This window comes from Hemibagrus wyckioides, linkage group LG05, assembly GCF_019097595.1.
Source record: "Hemibagrus wyckioides isolate EC202008001 linkage group LG05, SWU_Hwy_1.0, whole genome shotgun sequence".
NCBI classification, from domain to species: domain Eukaryota; kingdom Metazoa; phylum Chordata; class Actinopteri; order Siluriformes; family Bagridae; genus Hemibagrus; species Hemibagrus wyckioides.
Window position 1 is genome coordinate 9,632,010 of NC_080714.1, and position 24,749 is coordinate 9,656,758.

General features: G+C 40.4%; 1 protein-coding gene across 20 annotated transcripts in view; it reads right to left on the reverse strand.

Moving 5' to 3' along the window:
• magi1a (membrane associated guanylate kinase, WW and PDZ domain containing 1a) overlaps positions 1–24,749 on the reverse strand; it is a 105,996-nt gene that overhangs the window by 16,300 nt on the left and 64,947 nt on the right. For 5 of the 20 annotated variants that reach the window (XM_058388810.1, XM_058388820.1, XM_058388809.1 and 2 more), the window contains 10 exons: positions 22,808–23,027; positions 21,424–21,506; positions 20,496–20,549; positions 18,523–18,583; positions 18,219–18,322; positions 15,924–16,043; positions 15,444–15,629; positions 14,108–14,749; positions 3,674–3,708; positions 1,405–1,672 (listed from right to left, as the gene is read on the reverse strand). In XM_058388810.1, the coding sequence (XP_058244793.1) occupies positions 1,405–1,672; positions 3,674–3,708; positions 14,108–14,749; positions 15,444–15,629; positions 15,924–16,043; positions 18,219–18,322; positions 18,523–18,583; positions 20,496–20,549; positions 21,424–21,506; positions 22,808–23,027 (1,773 nt within the window). The remainder of the gene's footprint in view (positions 1–1,404; positions 1,673–3,673; positions 3,709–14,107; positions 14,750–15,443; positions 15,630–15,923; positions 16,044–18,218; positions 18,323–18,522; positions 18,584–20,495; positions 20,550–21,423; positions 21,507–22,807; positions 23,028–24,749) is intronic. The other 15 variants (XM_058388825.1, XM_058388821.1, XM_058388819.1 and 12 more) reach the window with 15 other exon arrangements.

The window sequence follows — 24,749 nt, forward strand, 5'->3', positions numbered from 1 at the left end:
TCTTCCCAAAATAAAACCTATAGGCCTAATATATATATATATATATATATTAGTTCTGTTAGCCTACACATTACATTTACCGCTCAGCAACATGATATATGTTATTACTCATACAGCATACTGATCACCAGGGAGCATTATCCTGTGTGTTAATGTGCCATAGTGCTTAGTTTATAACATGCTGTGCTCGAATGTGACACTGTGTTCAATAGGTTTATGAGAAGATTCCACATAAAAGACCCGCTCTTGGGCTTTCACGCTTGTGATTAAAATTTTAGCTCAGATTTCACAAATTGTAACACAGCACCTTTTTAATAAGGCAAACTTGGTCTATTGGGTGGCAACACAGAAAACTGAGAATTGCACAAGTGTGTATAACCATGAGACCACGAGACACAACTGTCAGCACTACTCATCTAATCAAGAGCATCTATCTATCCATCCATCCATCCATCCATCCAGATAGATAGATGTTTGAACTGAAATTTATAGATAATGTAAATCTTCTCTCTTCAGTGTTGGTAGTTGTTGTGTGATTGGGAAGTTGTATAGTTAAACCAAGGTTCAATTACAGTGTAATTTTACTCACATGAGCACTTTGCTGAGTTACTTACCAACACATTTGAGGGATGTTTTAATATTTCTAGTAACTTTATTTGTTTCCCCTGCCTCTACCTGGTCCATGTATAAATACATAAAAATTAGCTGCCGAAAATTGTCAGCCTCAGTCATTCGAATGTTTCTGTGTGTTCCAGTTTGGCGTGATTATTATGTATTTAGCTTGCCATAACAAAAGCACTAAGGTACAAGGTGGTACTCGTGTAATTAAATGCACTGATTGTCTACCTGCACTTGAAACCATGAGTCTGAAACTGAAAAACATGGTAAGGTAAGAATGTTTAAAATGAATAATACAATCTAATCTAATATCACATTCCGCCTTGGATCACATAGAAATATTCTATGCATCATCAAGCCTAAATAAATAAATAAATAAATAAATAAATAAATAAATAAATACGGACTCTATATATGAAGGATCTATTAAACGTAATGTGGCAAAAACTAGTATGTTAAATATCTAACTAAGTCTAAATTAAAGGGCAGTTTTTGTTCTAAAAGTGAGACAAGAGTCACTTTGTTTGTGATCCTTCTATCCTACTCCATCCTCCTGACCTGAGTGTGAACTAAATGACACTCACTGGTAAAACAACAAGACCGTGCATGCTCTTCTGCCTAAAAGAAGCTTAGAGATCTGTGAAGATGGAAATACTTCACATGCTTTTGTCTTCACTTCATTACTTCTGAGGGAAATTGTAGTAAAGAACTCATAAGGTAATACATTTTTGGAAAGAAAATAGCCCTATTAATACAGTTGTGCCTTCGCCACTTCAAGTTACTCACTTCGGCTCTCGTACATGCTCCTGGACTGCGCCCAGATCTTGAAAGGATCTGGTTTCTTCTGAAGAGTGCCATTGGTGGGTGGCTCCAAAGGTGGCAAGCTTGGGAGAGGCTGGGTCGGAGGAGGTGGCACTGGGGGTGGAGCTGCCAGTGTCTCACTGGGCACAGGGGGCACGGCGGGTACGGCGCGGGCCGGTGAGTCTGTGTGGGTGCTGCGGTGGCTGCAGACGCTGTGTTGAGAGCTTCCCTGGCTGTCCTTCCTTTCCAACTGCTGACAGACAAAAAGAGAGTTGGGAGAGAGAGACAGAAAGTTGGAGGAGGAGGGCAAAGAGAGAGAGAGAGAAGGCGAGAGACGAGTTAGAGAAAAACGTGGGCTTGCAATACAGAAGTCAGCTCCTGTCTACATTTCACTGATGCAACTGAATGTAAATCTTCAAGTGACCCTGGAGTGGAGGGTGGAGGATGAGAGAGAAGCACAGATAGGGAGTTGCTTCGCCAGCACTCATCACTGAACTCACTTCCCATTTCAACAAAGCTCTTTAGAAGTGACCCACAACATCAGACAGCGAGTGAGACACGGCCTCTGACTTGGACACGAGTGAAAACCACGAGCAAAGGGAAAAACAGAGAGTTGCAGACTGATGACTGATGGAACAAGAGAGATCAGGTGATATTGGGGACACAGAGGTTGGGTTTAGAAATAGACAACGGCAGGAATCAAAGAAGAGAGGAGAGGAGAAGGAGAAGAGAGATAAAAAAATTGATGCAAGGTCATCCTATTGTGTATCTGGATATCTGGGTGTCTGACAATGTGGGTATGCTTGTTGTTTTGAAACCCACACACGTCTTTCTGTTCTTCACAGAAATATTCCCTCCCTCCTTTCTTTTTTCCCTCCCTCCCTCCCTCTTGACCTCCATCTAGCTGAATGAATATTACCGAAGCAAAAGATGACAGCTCAGATCCTCAGGTCCAAAAGTACAAAAACATCCTTATATTTTAAAAGATCCATTTATTGCTGTTCTTCTGGGACACAAAATACCCTCCGCCCCCCTCCAAAACACACACACACACAGGGCTGGGGCTCTCAAAGTAAGATCCTAAAACAAAAATAATCGACCCTAGCAATCTCTCTAGTCAGAAACTAAAAGCACTTCAGCGCCTACACATCCTCTACTTTCTCTCTTCCTTATCCGACTCCTTCTCTTACACTCTTTCTCTTTTCCAAAGACAACCATGAAACCTTATTCATTCATAAAATGTGAAGGACATTTCAGTGCATATTATACACAGTCGTAGTTCTGAATCTCCTGAATACTAAAATTGTTTCAGGTCTGTTTCATTTTAGTGAGCTTTTAATCGTGTAAGATTTCCTAATCATCTCCATCACTGATGTTCCGGAGATCCTTCAGAAATCCACTCGAATTCTAATCAGTTTATTTACTCAAATGTGTTCTAAACTATCCAAACCCCCTCTGAATCTGTCATTTACATGCATTCGCACAGGGGAAGGTGGGGATCTGAGCTAATAATGACCCATGTCTCGGTAGAAAAAAGTGACATCTTAGGGACTGTATCACATGAAGCATGATTCAGCACATACACACTTCCTTGTTTTGGGTGAAACAAACTAACAATCCAACAACCAAACAAAAAAAAAAAAGACTGAACAGACCTAAGACTTTCATCAGTATCACCAGTTGTTTCTTTGAATGATTACACAACTATCTTTTTTCCTGCACCTCTATCTACTCACAAACACACTCTCATGTTATTTTGCTGATATTAGAGATAAGAAAAGGGAGAGGAGGCAAGGTGTTGAGTAATGACGGTGAGAGATACAGATGCACAGATGAAGATGAGTCTCCTTGTGAAAGATGTGAGTTCAAAAAGCAGCAGTAACTCTGAAAATACAAACAGAGAAAAAGGAATCAGGGCAGAGAGGTGAAGAGAGGAGAGGAGAGGAGAGGAGAGGAGAGGAGAGGAGAGGAGAGGAGAGGAGAGGAGAGGAGAGGAGAGGAGAGGAGAGGAGAGAAGAGACAAACCAATTACTTTAACCTGAACATTTTTTTACTACAGAACATATCTTATATGTAATATACTTTATTAATCTCTTGTTTCTACAGGTTTCATTATTCTCATTATTACTGCAGGTGTTTCCGATATTATTGCCATACAAAAATAGCACTCACTAAAGTAAAAGTGAACAGGACACAAAACTGGGGTGAAGTATGCTAAAGAGAAGGGAGACAGAAGATTGAGGACGTTACTCACCACCACTTTGGGACTCCTCTTGGCCTGGACCACCCCTGTGAAACAGCGGCACAGAGAAAGAGAAAGCATTAATACCTCTTTTCTTAGTCCTTCCCTCCACCCAAAAAAAAAGAAGAAAGAAACAGAAACAATGACAAAAAAAGTGTGGAGCCTCGGGAACCCAAGAAGCCGAGCGCTTGCTCTCTTTCCCTGCCTCCTCCTCTCTATCTCTCTCTCTCTCTCTCTCTCTCGCGCTCTCCTTGTGCTTTGGGAGCATGTATGAAGAGGAGGCACGGTTGTGACGCTTGTATGCCTCTCCACCAATCTCTGATTCTCAGCAAGGGAGCGAAAGAGGGAGGGAAGAGGGACGGAGGGAGGGGGAGAGAGGGGGGAGAGGAGAACGAGCAAAGGAATCTGGATATCTGTGGATGCAGCTACGTCCTGGAGAGCGCTGACTGCCTGTCTGCACACGCTATCCTGCTTGTGTGTGTGTGTGTTTGACCATTAGACAGCCTCCATGGCATTGAGAGCAACACACTTTCATTCTGTCTATTTCTCTCTCACCCTCTGCCTCTCATGGTAATACCCACCCCCGCCCCTTGTCTCTCTTATGCTTCCTCACCTAACACACACACACACACACACAGTTTTCAATTCCCACTTCCAATTCTAATTTACGTATACATGTACGCACTCGCATCTCATCACTCTGGGATGGCTCTGTAAAACAAAATCAAATAAAATCAATCACACAGGTCAATCGCAATCATTTCTCCACCCCGTCTGATCGCTCGCACGCACTCCTTCCTGAATTCCAAATGATAAATTAGCATACATGCGACGACGCACATGTGATGCCACTTTCTTCTTGCTTACATAATATACACCACAGCGAGCGTCTTTATAAATATTCAGCTTCAGATTCGCAGCAAAGGAGCGCATTCATTCTTTATGTATTTCTTACTCATCGGGGACTTCAGAGGTTCAGAATAAAAAATAAATAAATAAAATAAGTCGTGCGACCGAAACCGTTCGAGTCACAATTTCTGCTACACATCTCTGAATCGCTCTTCGCCCAAGTCATTAAATGTTAAAAGTGCTCTCTAGATCTCTTCCGCTCCTTTGCTCTGGCTGGCTTCCCATGTTACGCTCTTGCAGACTTTCAGGCTACATTCACATTACAAAGCTAAAGTGGCAGAAGAAGTTTGCAAAGCTGTATGAAAAAAAAAAAATCAATTTCTTTCCTTTTCCAAAGATATATAGTCAAACTGTAGTGTTACATTTGTGAAAATCCAATCTTTTCACTTCTCATAAGCTATCTATGTAATACGATCTGATCGGGTGTCCTAATTCAACATTGGTTTTTTCCCCCGTCACTCCGCTGTCTTCCTGTTAAGAAAAGAAAAGAAAAGAAAGACTCTCTTCACACTAATCATGAACAGATGTTGAGCTGTCAACTGACCTTCAGATCGAATAATCTAACAGATATAGATGTGGAGCGTGAATGAGAACGGCGGAAAACGAAAAATAAATGAGAACTGAGCGATGAGGCTTGCGATGTAAAATGTATAGAAGTTCATGAACTAGTTGGAAATATTTGTGAGTGTTCTTACTAGTTATTAACTTGTCTAAATTAAAGGAATAGTTTCAACTATTACGTGTGAAATTGCATCAGATGGCAATGTCTTATGGGTATGTTCTGCATACCACGTCTACAGTGATCATGACTCCTGTCTGTCTGCGTCTCGTCAGTCTCCAAGGTGTCATCTAGCTTGAAATAATAAAGGGAATGACCTTTAGAATAACCCCTGTGATTGGAAAGGTGTTTCCCTCAAGGGAAATCAACAAGGCTGTGCTCAAAAGCAGTCCTGGAAATCAACATCCCTCTTCCTCTCTTGTTCTTCCAAGTGTCCAGCATTTCAGTTTATCAAGCCACGAAGACTGCGCCCTGACTTGAATTAAACACAATGAGGGTGATTTATTATGAAATAGCAGAACGAACGCATTCCCTCTAGGGTTAGGCATTATAATATCTTTCCCAATAATACAGGTACATTATTACATTTGAAAGTAGACGGGTATCATGACATACTGTGACATAAGTAGGCGCACGTGAATTATGTTTATGACGTGACGGTAAACAGCATGAAGAGCTGAAGAGCTGGCGCTGAGGATGAATTCATTACTAAAAGGAGAGCTAAAGGTCAGCAGTGTGGACGTTCCGTTTCTTGGATACAGAGGTCAACGATCAATTTAAAAAAATACTGTGATCACATCGATTACATTCAGCCCTAAAACAAAGGCATCAGCATGAGTATGAGGAGTGTAAGATATTGCAGGAACGCTGACGTGAAGATGTTTGCCTGTTAATCAACAAGCAGTCGGACTGAAAAAAACTATATGGAGGAATAAAATTACAGAAGAAGTAAGGTACTGGCTAGTTAAGTTCATGTTGCTTATCTGAAAGGTACTGTTACACTGAAAATGTAACGGTAAGAATTTAGCGTATATTAAGTGGAGATTTTATATACAAGCCAAAACCACTGACAGATGATGTGAATAACATCGATTATCTTGTTACAGTGAGACCTGTCAAAGGGTGGGATATATTAACCAGAAGAATGTCTTGAAGAGTGGCCTACAACACACACCAGGTTCTACTGCTGTTAGCCAAGACCAGGAAGCTGAGGTGAGACTAGGCACAGGCTCGCCAAAACTGTACAGCTGCAGACTGAAACTAGATTGAAACTAGGCAGATAATGTTAATATACTAATATTAATACAATACTATTTCAAAGACTTGACCTTGATGCTGTTTAGATCAATTTGATAATTCCATATGAATACTCCAAACACTCAAACACTGCTTCTTGAGATATGATTAAAAACGAGAATCATGAAGACACACTGAAGGATGGACGGACAGACCGATGACGAAATTCTAGATAGTTATGAAAATGGTTCTTGAGTTCCTGACCGTGATGCATCATCTATGTATGACAAACAGGAAGGAAGCAACACCATTTCAGCCATTTGACCTTGCTGTGACCTTGCTCCCGTTTGGATCAGTGTCCAAAATCGAATCAGTACATGAGCCGGTTACGCTGATCCAAATCAACCCTACAACGTTCAGCCTCTTGTTCCTGAGACATGGTACTAACAAGGTTCTTGAATGGATAACCCCCTTTCTTTTACTATATTCAAAGTGTGATATGTTGCTTGTTAATAAATTAAAGCGTTTCTACTAATTAAAATCTGCTGTGGAATAGGAAGAATACCACACACTCTGAAATATCCGGAAGTTGATATCACCAAGATAGATCATGCACACGTTCTTCCACATCGTCAATAACACCACTGGTTCCCTCACATGCATAAATGAACACACACTATAATTAAATGAGCTTGGCTAGGTTGCTCATACTAAGTGCTGCTGTGTTAATTGGACTGATTAATTCTGCTGCTTTCTGTACAGTGAATGATCTGGAAGTCGTGGACGGAACGGCATATGCAGGGTTTGTGTCTGTGTGCTGCATGATCTTATGAGCATTCACTCTGAGGAGGTGGACAAGAAGCCAGTAAGTATATGTGTGTGTGTGTGTTATAAAAATCTATATATAGCAATGAACTTTTCTGATAATCTGATCGTGATTCTCAAATTCGGAGAATGCGCTGTGTGTGTGTGTGTAATTGTGTGGGAGACTTTTGCATCTCGTACATCCTTGGAAGGATGTCCTGGCCATCTGTCTCCAAGAGAGCGTGCACACACACACACACAAACAGCACATATGCGCACACACAGAGGTTCAAGTCCACAGGTCTTCATCATGTTTCTCTTCTCCACTTCTCTGACTCTTCCTCCTGTTTTTTTAGAACCTAAATAGATTGCATGACAGATGCTCCTGATATATAACAGGCCCCTCTAACCAGCTGAAGTCATGATGTAACTTAACACGCACACGACTGAACCCAGCCGTGAATCAAAACATCTACTCATCTACATTTATTTACATGTAGGAGTGTCAGTGATATTATACCATGGCTGTGTAGTTACAGAGGTGGCTGTGCATCCCTACAAGTAAGGCTACACTAGAGAACATGCAAAGAACATCCACAACCTTAACTTTGTGTTCGGTTATACAGAAAAGCAGCATAGCATCTGGGAGAAGTCTTTGGAGCATCCGGGCCAAGTATGCCAGATTCATGACTAGTTACTTCCCACAGGCCATAAGGCCCAAAAACAGATCTTCCTGAAGGTCACCTCTTTGCCTTCTCCCTCTGCTGTCTACATCATTCTTTTCTTCCCTCAGGCCATCAGACTCCTCAACATGGATATATCCACCACACAGATCCCTTAGGATTCCATAAAAACTCTCTGGCACTCTGCATTGACAATTCCTCACACTGCACATTGTACTGTTGCTTTTACTACACATAACACAAGTGTACATTCTGGACAAATATTCGATTTCTTATTTTTAAATTATTTACTAAAGTTACTTAGTTCACTTAGATTATGCAATCACTTCAAGTCTTATACGGTATGTACTGTATGTACCTGTGTATGTGACAAATAAAATATTATATCTTGACACCTCTAGGCATATATAGACTGTACATAAAAATCCCCCCTCCCCATCAGACTTTTTGACCACACTATATAGTAGTAGTAATAATAATAATAATAATAATAATGATGATAATAATAATAATAATAATATATTATATATAAATATAATATATATAATATTATGCAGTATTATTATTATTATTATTATTATTATTATTATTATTACTATATGGTGTGGTCTGATGGGGAGGGGGGATTTTTATGTTTATTTTTATGTATATAATGCAATAATAAAAGTATATAATAATAATAATAATAATTTTATATATATATATATATATATATATATATATATATATATATATATATATATATATATATATAATATATATAATTATATAAACTGAAACTTTTACATTTTTTTTTTATACTTTTATATATAAAATTATATAAACTGAAACGTAAACTGACGGAGCGGGGTCAGCGGATGCTGAGGCGCATAGTGCGAAGAGGTCGCCAACTTTCTGCAGAGTCAATCACTACAGACCTCCAAACTTCATGTGGCCTTCAGAGTAGCTCAAGAACAGTGCGCAGAGAGCTTCATGGAATGGGTTTCCATGGCCGAGCAGCTGCATCCAAGCCATACATCACCAAGTGCAATGCAAAGCGTCGGATGCAGTGGTGTAAAGCACGCCGCCACTGGACTCTAGAGCAGTGGAGACGCGTTCTCTGGAGTGACGAATCACGCTTCTCCATCTGGCAATCTGATGGACGAGTCTGGGTTTGGCGGTTGCCAGGAGAACGGTACTTGTCTGACTGCATTGTGCCAAGTGTAAAGTTTGGTGGAGGGGGGATTATGGTGTGGGGTTGTTTTTCAGGAGCTGGGCTTGGCCCCTTAGTTCCAGTGAAAGGAACTCTGAATGCTTCAGCATACCAAGACATTTTGGACAATTCCATGCTCCCAACTTTGTGGGAACAGTTTGGAGCTGGCCCCTTCCTCTTCCAACATGACTGTGTACCAGTGCACAAAGCAAGGTCCATAAAGACATGGATGACAGAGTCTGGTGTGGATGAACTTGACTGGCCTGCACAGAGTCCTGACCTCAACCCGATAGAACACCTTTGGGATGAATTAGAGCGGAGACTGAGAGCCAGGCGTTCTCGTCCAACATCAGTGTGTGACCTCACAAATGCGCTTCTGGAAGAATGGTCAAAAATTCCCATAAACACACTCCTAAACCTTGTGGACAGCCTTCCCAGAAGAGTTGAAGCTGTTATAGCTGCAAAGGGTGGACCGACGTCATATTGAACCCTATGGATTAGGAATGGGATGTCACTTAAGTTCATATGCGAGTCAAGGCAGGTGAGCGAATACTTTTGGCAATATAGTGTATATATATATATATATATATATATATATATATATATATATTCACACACACACACACACACACATATATATATATATATATATATATATATATATATATATATATATTATTATTATTATTATTATTATTATTTAGTGCAATAATAAAAAAGTTTATATAAATAATAATAATAATAATGCTAATAACAATATTTACACAGAAAAATGCACCCTCTTTCCCCCTAGCTGTGCTTCATCAACCCCTGGACCATACTTTGAACACAATTCTAATAAAGTTATATTAATATTAAAGCACTGCTAAAACACTGCTCATGGTCAGTTTTGTACAGTATTAATAAATATCTTGTATTTGGTGTACAGAAATCAGTCTGCTTCTAAACTGTGATCTGTAATGAGTACCTGTTTGCTGTGGGAGCAAAAAAGAAAAAAAAACAACTAAGCTGCATGTGTGTTTTCCTCTCTGTCTATTCTCTCTCTCTCTCTCCTCATACTGCAGTGCAGCAGAGCATCGTCATGGAAACAAGCAGGAGGCAAGATGGAAGAGATTTACAGCGGCGCTCTTGGTTCCATAGTCATATCATGTGTGTGTGTGTGTGTGTGCCTGTGTGTGTGTGCGTGTGTGTGCATGAGTGCACGTCTCAACCCCGACCAATTCTCTCCCTTGATCTCACTCTTCTCTTCCCCTTTCCTGACGCTCACACTCTCCTAATCCACTACAACTCTCCACCTCGGTGCTTATTGGTGTCAGACTGACACAAAGTTTAATCCTTCCATATCTGAAGCTCCACACAGTTCCTAACAAGCGTCATTCGTGCAGGTTTTGCCGCTACAGAATGCTGCCTCCAGCTCACAAAGGCTTAATTAGCTTAGTTAAATCACAATGATGTGTGAAGTGTTTAGTCTAGGAGGAAGGCAAACAGCTCTCTAATGACCAAACACCTACAACTCCTTCACACCAAGTCTGGATTATGGCCTGGTTTTCAAGTGCAGGTGAAACAGATCTGTACAATTTGGAGTTTGATTTGTTTTGTGTTTTTGCATTATGTTCCGATCATTCTGTAAAATTGTGCACACATTTTAAAGTATATTTTCTACCTCATAATTGAATTAGTGTATTTTTTCCACCTTATGTGAGTACCTAGCCTTGAGCAATTTCCTAATTGGGCAACGGTTTGAAAAGTCTACCATCCATAAGCAACTATGATGCAACAACACCAAAACAGTAAAAACCGCTTTTACATTTATTTTGTGGAAAATGTTAGAAGCGCTAATACTAAGTCTGAGTGCAATTTTATCTCTTCTTGTCCAGATAGTATTTTGCTTTAGAACATCACAACAGTTTAGGTGAAAAATGAAAGCCCTGTTCATACCTGTTATTAACATCGATCTTGAGCAATCCAATCTATCCAGCAGAACAGCATAGTCGTTCACACCTGCCATTATTAAACTGTTGCCTGTGAACACTTGCGATCAGACTTCATTTTTTTTAAATGGAGGAAGTGAGACACGTGTTTATTACAGCACAAATACCCTGTGAAATTTATCTCTTTATTCATTAGCCTAGTGCTGGATACCTGTCTCACAATAATACGGTATTTCCCCGGCTAGGGCAATGACGCAGTAAGTCCTACACTGCTTTTGCGTTCATGCTACAAATGAAATGTTGACACACACGTGTCCCAAAATACCAACATGATTTGAGTAAATGTATCACAATTTACAATTCTGCCATTTGGCAGACCCCCTTTTCCAGAGCAAATTACAATTGATCTAATATGGGGTTAAGGGCATTGCTCAGGGGCCCAGGTGTGGGAGCTTCATAGATCTGAACTGACAAGCTTCTGAGCAGGAGTGCAACACCTTAACCACTAAGCTACCACATCTCACTAAAAGCTGCAATGTGTCTTCAAGATGCATCTATCTATCTATCTATCTATCTATCTATCTATCTATCTATCTATCTATCTATCTATCTATCTATCTATCTATCTATCTAATCATTAACCATTGTACCCAGGGTATTACGGCACTAACAAAAAACACTCTTTGTAGAGTTCCTCTATCTATCTATCTATCTATCTATCTATCTATCTATCTATCTATCTATCTATCTATCTATTAACCATTGTACCCAGGGTATTACGGCACTAACAAAAAACACTCTTTGTAGAGTTCCTCTATCTATCTATCTATCTATCTATCTATCTATCTATCTATCTATCTATCTATCTATCTATCTATCTATCTATCTATCTATCTATCTATCTAATCATTAACCATTGTACCCAGGGTATTACGGCACTAACAAAAAACACTCTTTGTAGAGTTCCTCTATCTATCTATCTATCTATCTATCTATCCATCCATCCATCCATCCATCCATCCATCCATCCATCCATCCAGTTTTTTCTTAATGACGTAATACCCTGGGTACTCTTGTTAACTGGCCAAGAGGCAGCTGTCACTAACAGGTTTAGCTTAATCTGTATTCACTAATCTACACCTCAGCAGCACTAAACTCTAAACAACTCTGAGGCAGTAAACATCCATGACATGAGTGCCTCTACAGAAGAAATAAGCTAATTGTCACAGTCCTGTATGTTTTTTTTATTATCTTTACTATGATAACTGCATAACTGAGCAGCAAGGTCTGAACACAGTGCAGTGGAGAGTACAAGCTCAGGAAACAAAACTCCCTTGCTGCATCTATATCCTACACACATGGGCAGAAAGACAGGCCTTGGGAAGTGTGTGGGTTATTGCTATGGCAACAGGGTGTGTTTCCTCTCTCTCTCTCTCACTGCATTTGTGCATTATTCCTGATTCACCTTGGTGAATCTATGCGTGGCTGTGTGTTATATGAACTGTCACTGTAACAACCCGAAAAAGTAAGTAACTGACGATGAGTGAAAAGCCTAATTCTATTCTTTCCAGATCAACTGCCTGGCTTTACAGCAGCGGCCCTACATTCTGAGAGCCACTAGGTTTTATGCTAAATCAATATTTACAAGTAAAGTGCCAGGGTACTGTCCTATAATGCTGATGTAGGATCAGCAAAATCTATGCAAAAACCCTTAATCTAACCACTACAGCAGAAATGCTAGAATTGGCCACTAAACAATTACTCCAATACAAAAAAATAAAAAATAAAAAGACACACACAATCAGCTATATACTATAAGAAAGATCTGATTGTAAAAGTAAAACAAAAAGTATGAAGAAAGAACCCTAGCTTGATCAAATTTCACTATATTTAGAAATTTCACTATATTTAGAAATATATGATTTCACTATAATTAGAAATATATGACTTGAAATCCATCCATCCATCCATTGCCTATATTCCTAATTAGGGTCACGGGGGTCTGCTGGAGCCTATTGGCTTGAAACCTTTTTTTTTATAAAAGAAAATACCTGAGATACGCACTCTAATCCAAACTTACACCCACTTACATCAACCTACATATGCAGTCATGCTCGTCTCTACACGTGCAGACTAACAATAAGCGTACTCGTTCTGGGAACATATTCATTCCAAGGTCAAATGGAAGTACTATATTCATAGCAAACATTTCCAATCAGAAGGCAGTTCATTCTAACTGCAGCACAGCTTCAAAGCACTGTTTGATGATGCAGTATATCACGTGTGATAGTCCTGAACATCTACTGTTCAATATTCAACAACTCGGCAGTTAAAGCTGACAATAATGGCCTATGCAAACAATTATTAACAGGCTATGTAAGAAATAAAACACTGAGAGGGTAGTGTGATGTGGAGCGATGAGAAGCTGGGTTAGTGTTAGTGCTGCTTATTTAAAGTGTTTTATTCTACTCATTCCAACGCAATTTGCCTTTTACTTTTTATTAATAAATCATGTTTTCTTTAAAAGTTAAATTTAATGTGTGGAACAAGTTAGTTGGTGTTGTTCACTAACATTAGAGCAGTCGTTCCCCCACTCGTCCCTCTGTTTTCCTCTCTCTGTCTCAAAAAAGTTAAAAAAAAACAAAAAAACAATGTCTTTAAAGGAACAGCTTTTTCACTGTATAAAGACCTAGCACTGGAGAATCCTTCCCTACATGCTAAATACACATCTTCTAACACCTTCAACACATCAACAATCAATTGCCATTTGTTATATCAAGCTTAAATTAAGTGTAACTTTCACTGTACAATCGCTGTGAATTAACTGTTACTATAGAAATGATAATGCATTTGAGCAAGCACATTAATATAAATGTGTGATTTGTCTCTCAGCTAGCTCTACTCGAAGTGGCTGTCACTTGTAGCCAAGCATGTAAATGCAGACTCTAATTAACTCTTAATAACTTTTTTCAGAGTCTAAAAGGTGGACCGAAATCCTGCTAATGACAGGTGTGTTTACTGTTGGACGAAGACCCATTACTAAGCTGGTGCAGATCTCCAGGATTATGATTATTTATCAAGACCTTTATATCATTAACTGCTTTACCACACACACATTTACAGAATGCTCACCTCTCTGTACCAGCATGGTGACCTCACTGCCTTTAGGACACTTGCTGAGAAGCTCTACCACCTGGTTGTGGCTCATGTTCTGCACGTTCCTCTTGTTCACCTCAACCAGAATGTCTCCCTCCTTCAGGCCACGGCAGCGTGGGTAGTCTACTATTTGCTTGACCTTCTGGCCGCCCCCGATGGCACTGCCAATGACACCACAGTCAGCGATGGTGAAGCCAAAGCCCTTGTCACCCTTCTCCATGTGCACAGTGATGAGCTCAGGCTGCGTGGCGATGGACGACGCGAGGGTTACCACGTCACTACCGTAGCTCTCTGGCATCATCATACCCTCAGCCGTGGGGCTGTAAGGGCGTGGCTCCATGCCCACTGTTCCCACTGTACCCATCCCTGGCTGACATGGGCCCAAGGGTGGTGGATCAAAGGCCTCCTGCCCATTGACGATGATGGGCTCCTTGTCCAGGATTGCCACCGAGGTCACCAGGCTGGTGTTAGGGTCATCAGGGTCGAAAGGCAGCGGGTATCCACGGCACAGTTCCAACTGCACAGCTGAGCCGATTGGGATGGACTGGAAGATCTTGACTACCTGAGCATGTGTGTAGCCCAGAACGATGGTGTCATTTACACTGACGATGACGTCACCTGGAGAAGACACAGACATGAGTTCATTTGAGCTACATATTTAAAAGAAGTGTGGAAGGTGATGTGTGCTGGATGTATACAGATTTAATCAAGTGGTTGTTCCTGATGTCATTGGAAAAATACATGTATATGATGAACTAAACCAAAAAGCATTTTCTCCCCAATTTTCTGATCTGCCAAGTCTCACTGCTGCTCATGCTGCATCACAAGACAGCATAGTAGTCATGAAGTAAAGCGCTATCTACACTCTTCCATATACATGAGCTCACAGTCACGCACAATTAGCAAGTGTCACTGTGAGTGTCAGTTGAAGAGAATATGCCACCCAGAGAGCACAGATCATTTTCCTTCCTTGGCTCCTGGTCTCAATGGCAGTGACATCAGTGGGAGATGGTAAGTTTGAAGCAGAAGGGCAAATGTGTGTCTGTTGCACCACTCAGAATCTAAAGAGTAGAATGTAACAAGGGAATGTATGAAAGTGTGTGTTTAGATAGATGTGTGTGTGAGCTATGTGTCCATCGGGTTGTTGCTCTATGAGAATGACAGTGCAACTGACACAGTGATGGCAGGATAATGCTGGATATCTGATGTACGCATTCAGCGTCAATTTTAAAATGACAAGTTGTCTCCGAAGCCCATCAGGTGGCAGAATGCTATCAAGATTATGCCGTGTGTCTGTCTGTCTCCATCCTACCTGTCTCCATCTTGCCATCCAAGGCTGCTGGTCCGTCTAATATGAGACTCTTGATCTGTAAGAACTCATCTGGCTCGTCTCCTCCGACCACAGTGAAGCCAAATCCCCGCCTGCTTTTCAGTAGTTTGGTGCTTATAAATGTGCCCTTGAGTTCTGCGGGGTTTCTTGTGAAGAACGGCTTCCCTCCTACACAAGCACACACATCCACACACACTTAGAAGTGGTCTTCAATATTTAAAGATACTACACCAAAAGCAAAAAATGGCATCTCACACTTGTCTTAAAGACTGAATCAGAATCAGCATGAGACCAATATAGGATTATGTCACTACTAAAAATTATTTTCTGTTACAAAAGCATTTGATCGCACTGATTTGTTGAACTGTTCGGCAGCAGTTTAGCTGACAGTCTACACTAATTTAATACTTCCAATTGCAAAATAATCCTTTTTGTTTTTAACAGCAGCAGAGAGATGCTCACGTTTGTATCCTGGGACCGGCGGAAGCTGTGGGCCACTCGGAGGCTCTCGGTACGTCTCCAAGTGGTTTGGAATGTATGCGGTGATCGGAGCACCAGCAGACGAGTGCTCCTCTATCCATTCTGTACAGAGGAAGAGGCACAGACCTGGTGACTTCATATACCCAACACATATTATTACAGATTATAAATGATCTATTGATCACTTCAACAGAATAGGAAAATGTTGTGGAATTATGCTTGTGCATTGCATAAGAATTTACCTCTGTGAACAAATCAAGTCTTGGATCGGTTTTACTGGCTATAAAAAATATCACAAGCACTGCATGTAACTCAAAAATAAATAATAACAAAAATAGAGAGGATATGGCACAACCACGTTTTGTTAAATTAACGTTTGTGTTAAAATGAAAAAATAAAAATTGTGCAGCCCAACATTAGTCATACTGTGCTCTTTTTCTGTTCCAATTATAAAGGGGGTACATACTTACGCAATATGCTATATATACATGCTTTAAAAACAAGCCGAGTGCCAAGTGTGTACCAAGGCTGCTAGTTTTGCATAAATATTACTAGAAAAAACAATGTTCACTAAAATAAATCACTAGACATTGAAGTCCAAATTTGCCATTTATTATAATATTCAGTAAAGTCAAAATCTGTGATGTATATTTTCACGCATAATATTTCTTTAAAATATCCAAATGACAATAATACTTTAGCAACAGCTCACCGAGTAAAGACAAACACTAAAGAAGAGTGCATACATTATAGTGGAGATAAACATTCTACACACCCCTGTTAAAAGGGCAGGTTTTTTACCATTAATGTGAAATTGCATCTTTATTAAGGCCCCAGTTCAAGCAGGACAAAAACAGCTCTATATTGCCAAAGGTTTTGGGACACCCTTCCAAATCATTGAATTCAGGTGTTAGTTCCAGTGAAAGGAACTCTTAATGCTTCAGCATACCAAGACATTTTGGACAATTTCATGCTCCCAACTTTGTGGGAACAGTTTGGGGATGACCGCTTCCTGTTCCAATATGAATTAGAGCGGAGACTGTGAGCCAGGCCTTCTAGTGCAACATCAATGCCTGACCTCACATATGAACTTCTAGAGGAATGGTCAAAAATTCCCATAAACACACTCTTAACCTCGTGGAAAGCCTTCCCAGAAGAGTTAAAGCCGTTATAGGTGCAAAGGGCAGGCCAACTCCATATTACATTCATGGGTAGATAATGGCAGATGTCCCAGTTTTGGTCTGGCTCGCAGTCTCCACTGTAATTCATCCCAAAAGTGGTTGAGGTCAGGACTCTGTGAAGTTCCTCCACATCAAACTGGCTCATCCATGTCTTTATGGACCTTGCTTTGTGCACTGGTGTACAGTCATGTTGGAACAGGAAGGGGTCATCCCCAAACTGTTCCCACAAAGTTGGGAGCATGAAATTGTCCAAAATGTCTTGGTATGAAGCTGAAGCATTAAGAGTTCCTTTCACTGGAACTAAGGGGGGCCGAAAAACAGGGGGGATCCTGAAAAACAACACCTGAACTCAATGATTTGGAGGGGTGTCCCAAAACTTTTGGCAATATAGTGTATGTTGCTGTTACCACCATGCTACACCATGGGTATTTTTTTTCCACCAAGCATACATTTTGGAATTATTCCTAAACATCTAGCCAACAAAACAAAACTAAATTTAAGTAAACTTTCAAGTAGCGAGGACATTAGCTGCATGTTTTTACATGACCTGAAAGTGGTTAATTTAGTATATTAATAAATAATTTAGTCTGAAGTATCATTTTTTTCCCCCAGCTTGTACTAAATAAGCTTGACGTGGTGACAATTGCAGCTAAATTAGGCCTGGGGAAAGTTTCCAGTCTGATAATGTTGCTGCTCTTGATAAAATTAGTTTTAAATGTTTAAGGCTCAGTCAACCCACGCACAAATCCATCAACATAGGAGGACTACAAGATTAGTCAGAGCCTCGAATACACATCTTTAAAAAGACTTAAACTCTTATCTTACTTATCTTACATTAGCATTTAGAACGAATCTTCTTTATAAAAACCCATGTGGTCAATAATGAATTAAAACCTATTGTATCAAGCCTATTGTATGATGCTAAATGGCCACTATACTTTAGAGGAGGATTCATTTAAATAAGAAATGATTAGTCTTCTGACTAATGCCTCTTAAATGACTGTCTGACTGTCTTCATCAAGGCATGTAACACTGTGGGGAGAAAATAGATATACAGTGACAATGAAATAGAGAGAGGAAAAAAAGTGGGACGAACCTCTGACGTAGCGCTCACCTTCTGGTGGCTGCTGGATATCGACCTGCTTTTTACGCCTAGCCTCCAACACCGGGTTCTCATACTGGGTCTTTCTGTTTATGTGACTAAGAGGGAGACACACACATGAGAGAGAGAGTTATTGTCTTGGAAATAAATGATTGCGCTTGTGTGAGAATCTGGTGCACAGACACTTACAAATCCCCAGCATTCAAAGCTGGAGGAAAACGAATCCAGCTTGGAACTGGTTGCTTGTGTGTGTTTGGATGGAGAAACATGAGAGAGAAAAGAAAAGTCTTAGACTTACTCTACATAATATACACCATACACTGGGTCGTCTATCTTCTCCCAACCTGGAGGTAATTCTGCTGGGGGGGGGGGGAGAAAAACGAATGAGTGGCTCATGCAAGAAAAGCTCCTCTAGTCCTCTAAGCAAATATACATTGGCTTACGCAACGTTAATCACGCCCTTGAACTTTTCCACAGTTTGTTGTGTGTAGTGTGTGAAAATGTCTGCATTCCATTGTACACACACACATACACGGTTATGAAAAGCCTACTCAGAGCAGCACGTCTGAGTTCTTACACTCATGCCACACACACACACACTCGGCTACATTCTCAGCTATTCGTCTAAGAGAGTGTCATTAGCACTTGCGCAGTAGACTGTACTGGGTTTCACATGGACTCATTAACAGCCTGATTGCTGAACACCACGCAGCAGACTACATTACACAATCCATACTCGCGCTAAGTGCTTCAGTCTAATCCGACTCTTCCTCCTGTTTCACACATCACTCTCTAATACAGTCTGCTTGGATGGATAAGCAATGAGGATGGATTTGTCCTTCAAACTGTCCATATGCTGCGAGCGATTCAAAGGATCTTTCGGCAGCAATGGTGCCTTTTCAATGGTACAACTGGTCTATAGAGGACGCAAGATAGGGCCTTTATGCTAATATCATATCAGGGGACTTAACATTCAGATATTCCTACACATCATATCGTGGTACGCTCAAACGATTAGGCAAAGAACGTTAGCTACATGCTCTTTGTTTCCATAATATCAGCTTCAGCCAGAAATAATTAAATGGGTTCCTGTATCATTAACTGACATTGAAATGCTCTTACATTGGGCTCACGTTATTGAAATGCAAAAATGTCCATATTTACATTAGCTGGTTAAAAAGTATTTGTGGTTAAAAACGTTTTGAAAATGAAGACGGTGTTATTTTGAACTAAACATTTAAGGCACTAGTTTAACAAAATAAAATATATTTTATTCTACAGCATAAAAATATACAAAAAAATATTGTGTAAATGCAGTAGAGAAAAGTTTCTACGTCTAATGAAGAAGAAATCAAATTAAAAGCAACCGGTAAGTTTGTTAAAGCCAGGCTTACACTGTATAATTTTGGCATGAGTGCATGTGTGTATGAGTCAAGCAAAGTGTTAAAGGATGCCTGATAAATGTGTCCGAAAAGGAAATAACGTTGTACGCTGTGAGCTGGATCATAATCTGTTATACGTATCAGAAAACGAGTTATCTGCTTCTATTTGGTTCCTTACCTATGATTGAAAGACACTTACCGGGAAAAATTCCTCAATGCACATCAAAAAAAGACATGTGACTTGCTTTCATCGAATCATGTGATTGGATAACTGGCTCAAACAGGTAAAGGAAATAGCGGCTGAATGGACAGAATGGATGGAATGTTGTTTTTGTCATTCTGAAATGCCTGAGCCAAAGTCAGTCGTCAAAACAATTTGGTATAATTACTTCCCAGAAAGGTCTTCCATTTGCAAATATCATATCACAAGACAATGTGACAGGGTTGCGCTAGCATTTTGTCTGCGTAAGTAATTTATTATATTGGGAGGAAAAAAGAGCCAGCTCTTGAGCACATGGGATGGTGCATTATTCGTCAATGTTTTATGCGACGTTCTAATTTCTCCAAAAATTCACAACTCACATGGAAGCAGCACTAATTAAACTTGCACAAACCAAGCCTGTGTGTGAATATTTCCAGTCTGAGGTGAAGGTACTGTACAGTGTCAGCACCTCTGGGACATGCTTTTCACCGTCGACGGCAACTTACAAGATTGAGTCATGCAGCGTGAGCAGTAGTGAGATGACAAGATTGCTCTCGTCCTACACTGTAAGCCTGGCTTAAGGCCCGGTAATGACAAATGAAGGGAGTGAAAATAAAAGGGGAGAGGTGAGTACGGAACACGGGAGGAAGACATGACAGAGTGCTGGGAAGAAAGAAGAAAACCTACCAAGTTCAATCAAGTTCCTATCAAGTTCGGTCTCCTCAGTGTGCACGCCTTCTTCTCCAAGAGGAGAAGCAGAAAAGGAGTTAAAAATAAAAAGAGAGAGAGAGAGAAAAAGAAAGGCAGATTATTGATTCTAGGCTGTAAAATAATATTTATTTATCAGTGTTCCTAGCATGTAAACATTTTAGGAATCTCCACCAGATGGCACTATCTCCTGTGTTCTGAAAAGAAATCCTTAAAAAGCAAGAGACATTCTTCATTTTGACAAATATTTCATTTGAACAGTTTCATGATCTCTGGAAAGGTGGAGAATGTTCAGTATTGTAGCACCAGAAAGCCAGTGTATGCTAATCATAGATAAATGTTCCATTGCACATCACCTTAAACGACCTCTATTCTCTGCATAATAGCTTTTCACTCTATTTTTTGATCCATAAAATATAATGAATGAAGTGTTTAAAAGGAGGTTTGGGTAGCAATTCTATCACTACGAATCTATGGCTGATGATTCACTGAAATCCTCCTTAAATTGTTGTTAAATCCATATTAATCTTTACTTTCAGAGAATTGGAAATGGATCGCGTTTATAGATAGTGAAACCGAATATGCATCCGTCTCGCAAAAGTTCTGCTTAGAAAAGATGTATTCGGGAAAAGACATATTTAAAAAGTTTAACTAAAAACCAGATATATGAACCATAGAAAGCATATCGAATATCAACCTCGGACTAATGCACACGACTAAATCCTATGATCTGAAAGTATGCACAGAACCAGCACAATGACCTGGTGTCTGGTTACACAGAGCAAGTCCTTAGTTAAAAAACCTATACAATAGATAAGTACAGTACAGTTTGACTGCTGGGCTGAAAAGCTTTCCGGGTTTCGACTGTGGTTAAAACAGAGTGTGTATGGCGATTTATCGTTCTTACCATCGTCTTCACACTCTTCTAAAGGCTTCTGCTGTTTATCCTGACAGCGAGGGTCCATCCATGAGGTTGTCTTTGTGTTGTGGCTAGAAGAAACAAACGATAAAGGTGTTGGTATTGGAAATGGTCAAATGTCCAGCACGTACATAATTAATTTGGGGTTTGAAATTATTCTGCATATGTGAAGCCACCTTTTTGATCTGCTGCTCATGCACATAACAGGTCAGCGTTATGTGTCTTGTTTGTCTGCAGTTATGCTGTATGTTTAGTTTTTAAAGAATTGTGCACCTTGAAAGGTATAGTGTAGCTCTATGTTTGTCCGCGTCACCCTGTACTTTGTTTTTGTTCGGTGTAGCACCTCTGGTCCAGGAGGAACCTTGTTTCATTTCACCGTGTACTGCATTAACTATATATGGTTGAAGTGACAATAAAGCTTCTTTGACTTTTGACTCATGCTCCATCACAGTGTAGCATAACACACTCTGAAGAAAGCACTATCTACACTATTCTGCATTCCCCTGTCAGTAGTTGTGACTGACAGGGTAGGTAGTGTACGCCGTTTCTCCCACACAGAGATCATGGCCAATCCTGATCCCTTGGCTAGCAGCCATGGATGGCTGTGGATTCTTGGAAATTCGTATTTCAAGTTTCGAGTTACTTACTATATTGTCATGTAGATAAAGAGTGCTTTAAGTATCTATATACAGTGAAATTTCTATACACTCCTACCCAGACACTGTGCAAAATAATTGTATTGTTTCATTTATGGTTTTTTAAGCGTGAAAAGTATGCAAGTGTATTATTAGTAAACTGTAAACTATGTGTACAGATATAAAGTGACATAATGGGAGATATGTACATACTGTATGCACATACTGTATTCTAAGTGTAACATATAAATAATACAAACAATGTAGCATTCACACACAATCTCTTGAGCCCTTTTAAGGATTAATTCTTCCAAAAAAATTCTCAAAAGCCCAATGATGGGTCAAAAATGTCTGCAGATTGTCTGTGACCTCTAAATGTATTCCACTAATGAATGGTTTATTGCTATTACATTTGCAGACAGTAATTCTAGCCGCCACGGCATTGCTGATACCAGCTGTAATGTTAATCAAGCGTCTGTTTGTTCTCCATTAAATTTGTGTACTCTGTGATCAGTAACTAGAGATGATGCGTAATAAAGACAGTCATAGTGCTGGGAAAACAAAACTCACTTCTAACTGAAATAAAATATCTCATCATCTTGGGGCTACACAAGTCAGCAATACAGCTTTGAAATGCATCACAGATTCGATCAAGTTCCAAGTTCTTAATGGTGTCTTGTGGATAATTAGGTTGCCCTCTGTCTTTGCTATTGCATCGTGTAATGTAGCGCGCTCACTCTATGAAGTAGACCTCTCCGTTCTCAGTGTAGGCCATCTCCCAGTTGTCTGGCAACGGCCCGAGTGGGTCTTCCTCCAAGGGCAGCTGAGGATGATGGGAGCTGGCCATGGTCGCCGCGGGAGACGCAGCCACGTTGTTGAGCGCGCTGGAAGGGGCGTGCACTTCCTGCCGGCTGGAGTCTCCTGTGAACAACAGTGGAGAGGGGAAGAGACTACGTGCTAAGGTGATACAGAAAAAAGGTAGGAGGAGACACAAGAAAGAAAGTTTATATAGTTGCATGCAAATGCAGCACGTACACAGCAATGAAAACCAAGACATGCAAAGAGCAAGACACAGACACACACACACACACATACACACACAGAGCAAGACCACTTTCTCGTGGCCCAGACTATGCGCTAACAATTGCACTTCCTCAACAACATACAAACTAATATACTCACAACATGAGAACTTCCACTTATTTATCAGATCTAAAGTACCCCTGCACAAGAACTGAACCATTTAAAATCACCTATATGTTTCATGCTTCTTGTTTCTACCGAAACTAATAAAATAATCCATCTCTACAACTCTGATAACAGACGCCAGGATCTATAAATGTGCATGAAACGCCTCCATGTCTTCCTGCCATCCATAATAGCTAACTGGCTAACAGAGACTAGGCATATTGTCAGTGATTTATTCAGCAGTAGCCAAACCTCTCAAAATACACTCACCAGCCACTTTAACAGGGCTGCCTGTACTGAACACCTACTCGTTCCTGCAATTATCCAATCAGACAAGCATGTGGCAATGTATCAAATCATATACAAAAACCTCAGACAGGTCAAGAGCTTCAGTTAATGTTCACATCAAGCAGCACATCCAGACCGTGGTATGTTTGTTGGTGGCAGACAGGCTGGTTGGAGTATCTGGGATTTCCACACACAACTGTCTTAAGAGTTTACACAGAATGGTGTGAAAAGCAAAAACTATCCCCTGAGCAGGAGGTCTGCAGGCTGGAACATTAGAGAGCTGAGAGAGGTCAGAGGAGAATGACCAGGCTTGTTGGAACTGACAGAAAGGCTACTGTAACTCAAATAACCACTCTTTACGACCATGGTGAGCACGGAAAGCACAACATGTCAAATCTTTAGGTGGATGGGTAACAACAGCAGAAGACTACATCAAGTTCCACTCGTGTCAGCCAAGAACCGGGATCTGAGGCTACAGTGAAGATTATACTATAACTCAAGTCAAGTCAAGAGGCTTGTATAGTCATTTTAACCGTACACCGATCAGGCATAACATTATAAGCAGTGACCGGTGACGTGAAAAAAACAGATTATCTCCTCATCATGGCACCTGTTGTGGGTGGGATATATTAAGCAGCAAGTGAACAGTTTGTCCTCAAAGTTGATGTGTTAGAAGCAGTGCATTAGAAAATGGGCAAGCGTAAGGATTTGAGTGAGTTTGACAAGGGACAAATTGTGATGGCTAGACAACTGGATCAGAGCATCTCCAAAACTGCAGCTCTTGTGGGGTGTTCCCGGTCTGCAGGGGTCAGTATCTATTAAAAGTATCCTTTATGTCCTGTAAGTATCTATTAAGTCCTGTAAGTTCAGAGGTGGGGCCCAGATACCACAGCACACCCTCAGGGATCTAGAGGAGTCCATGCCTTGACAAGTCAGGACTGTTTTGGCAGCAAAAGGGGGACAAACACAATCTTAGGCAGGTGGTCATAATGTTAAGCCTAATCAGTGTATATACCTGATGCATTACACAGTGAAATAAAACAACATTCCTTTAGGACCCTGGTGCTACATCAACAACACAGAACCTATGGCTAAAAAGTCAAAATAACCTATTCACATAAAGTTCACCCAATCACAAAACTGTTTCTTTTAACTACAGTGAGCTGCACAGATTTGTTCTACACAACTACTGAGAAAGACTGC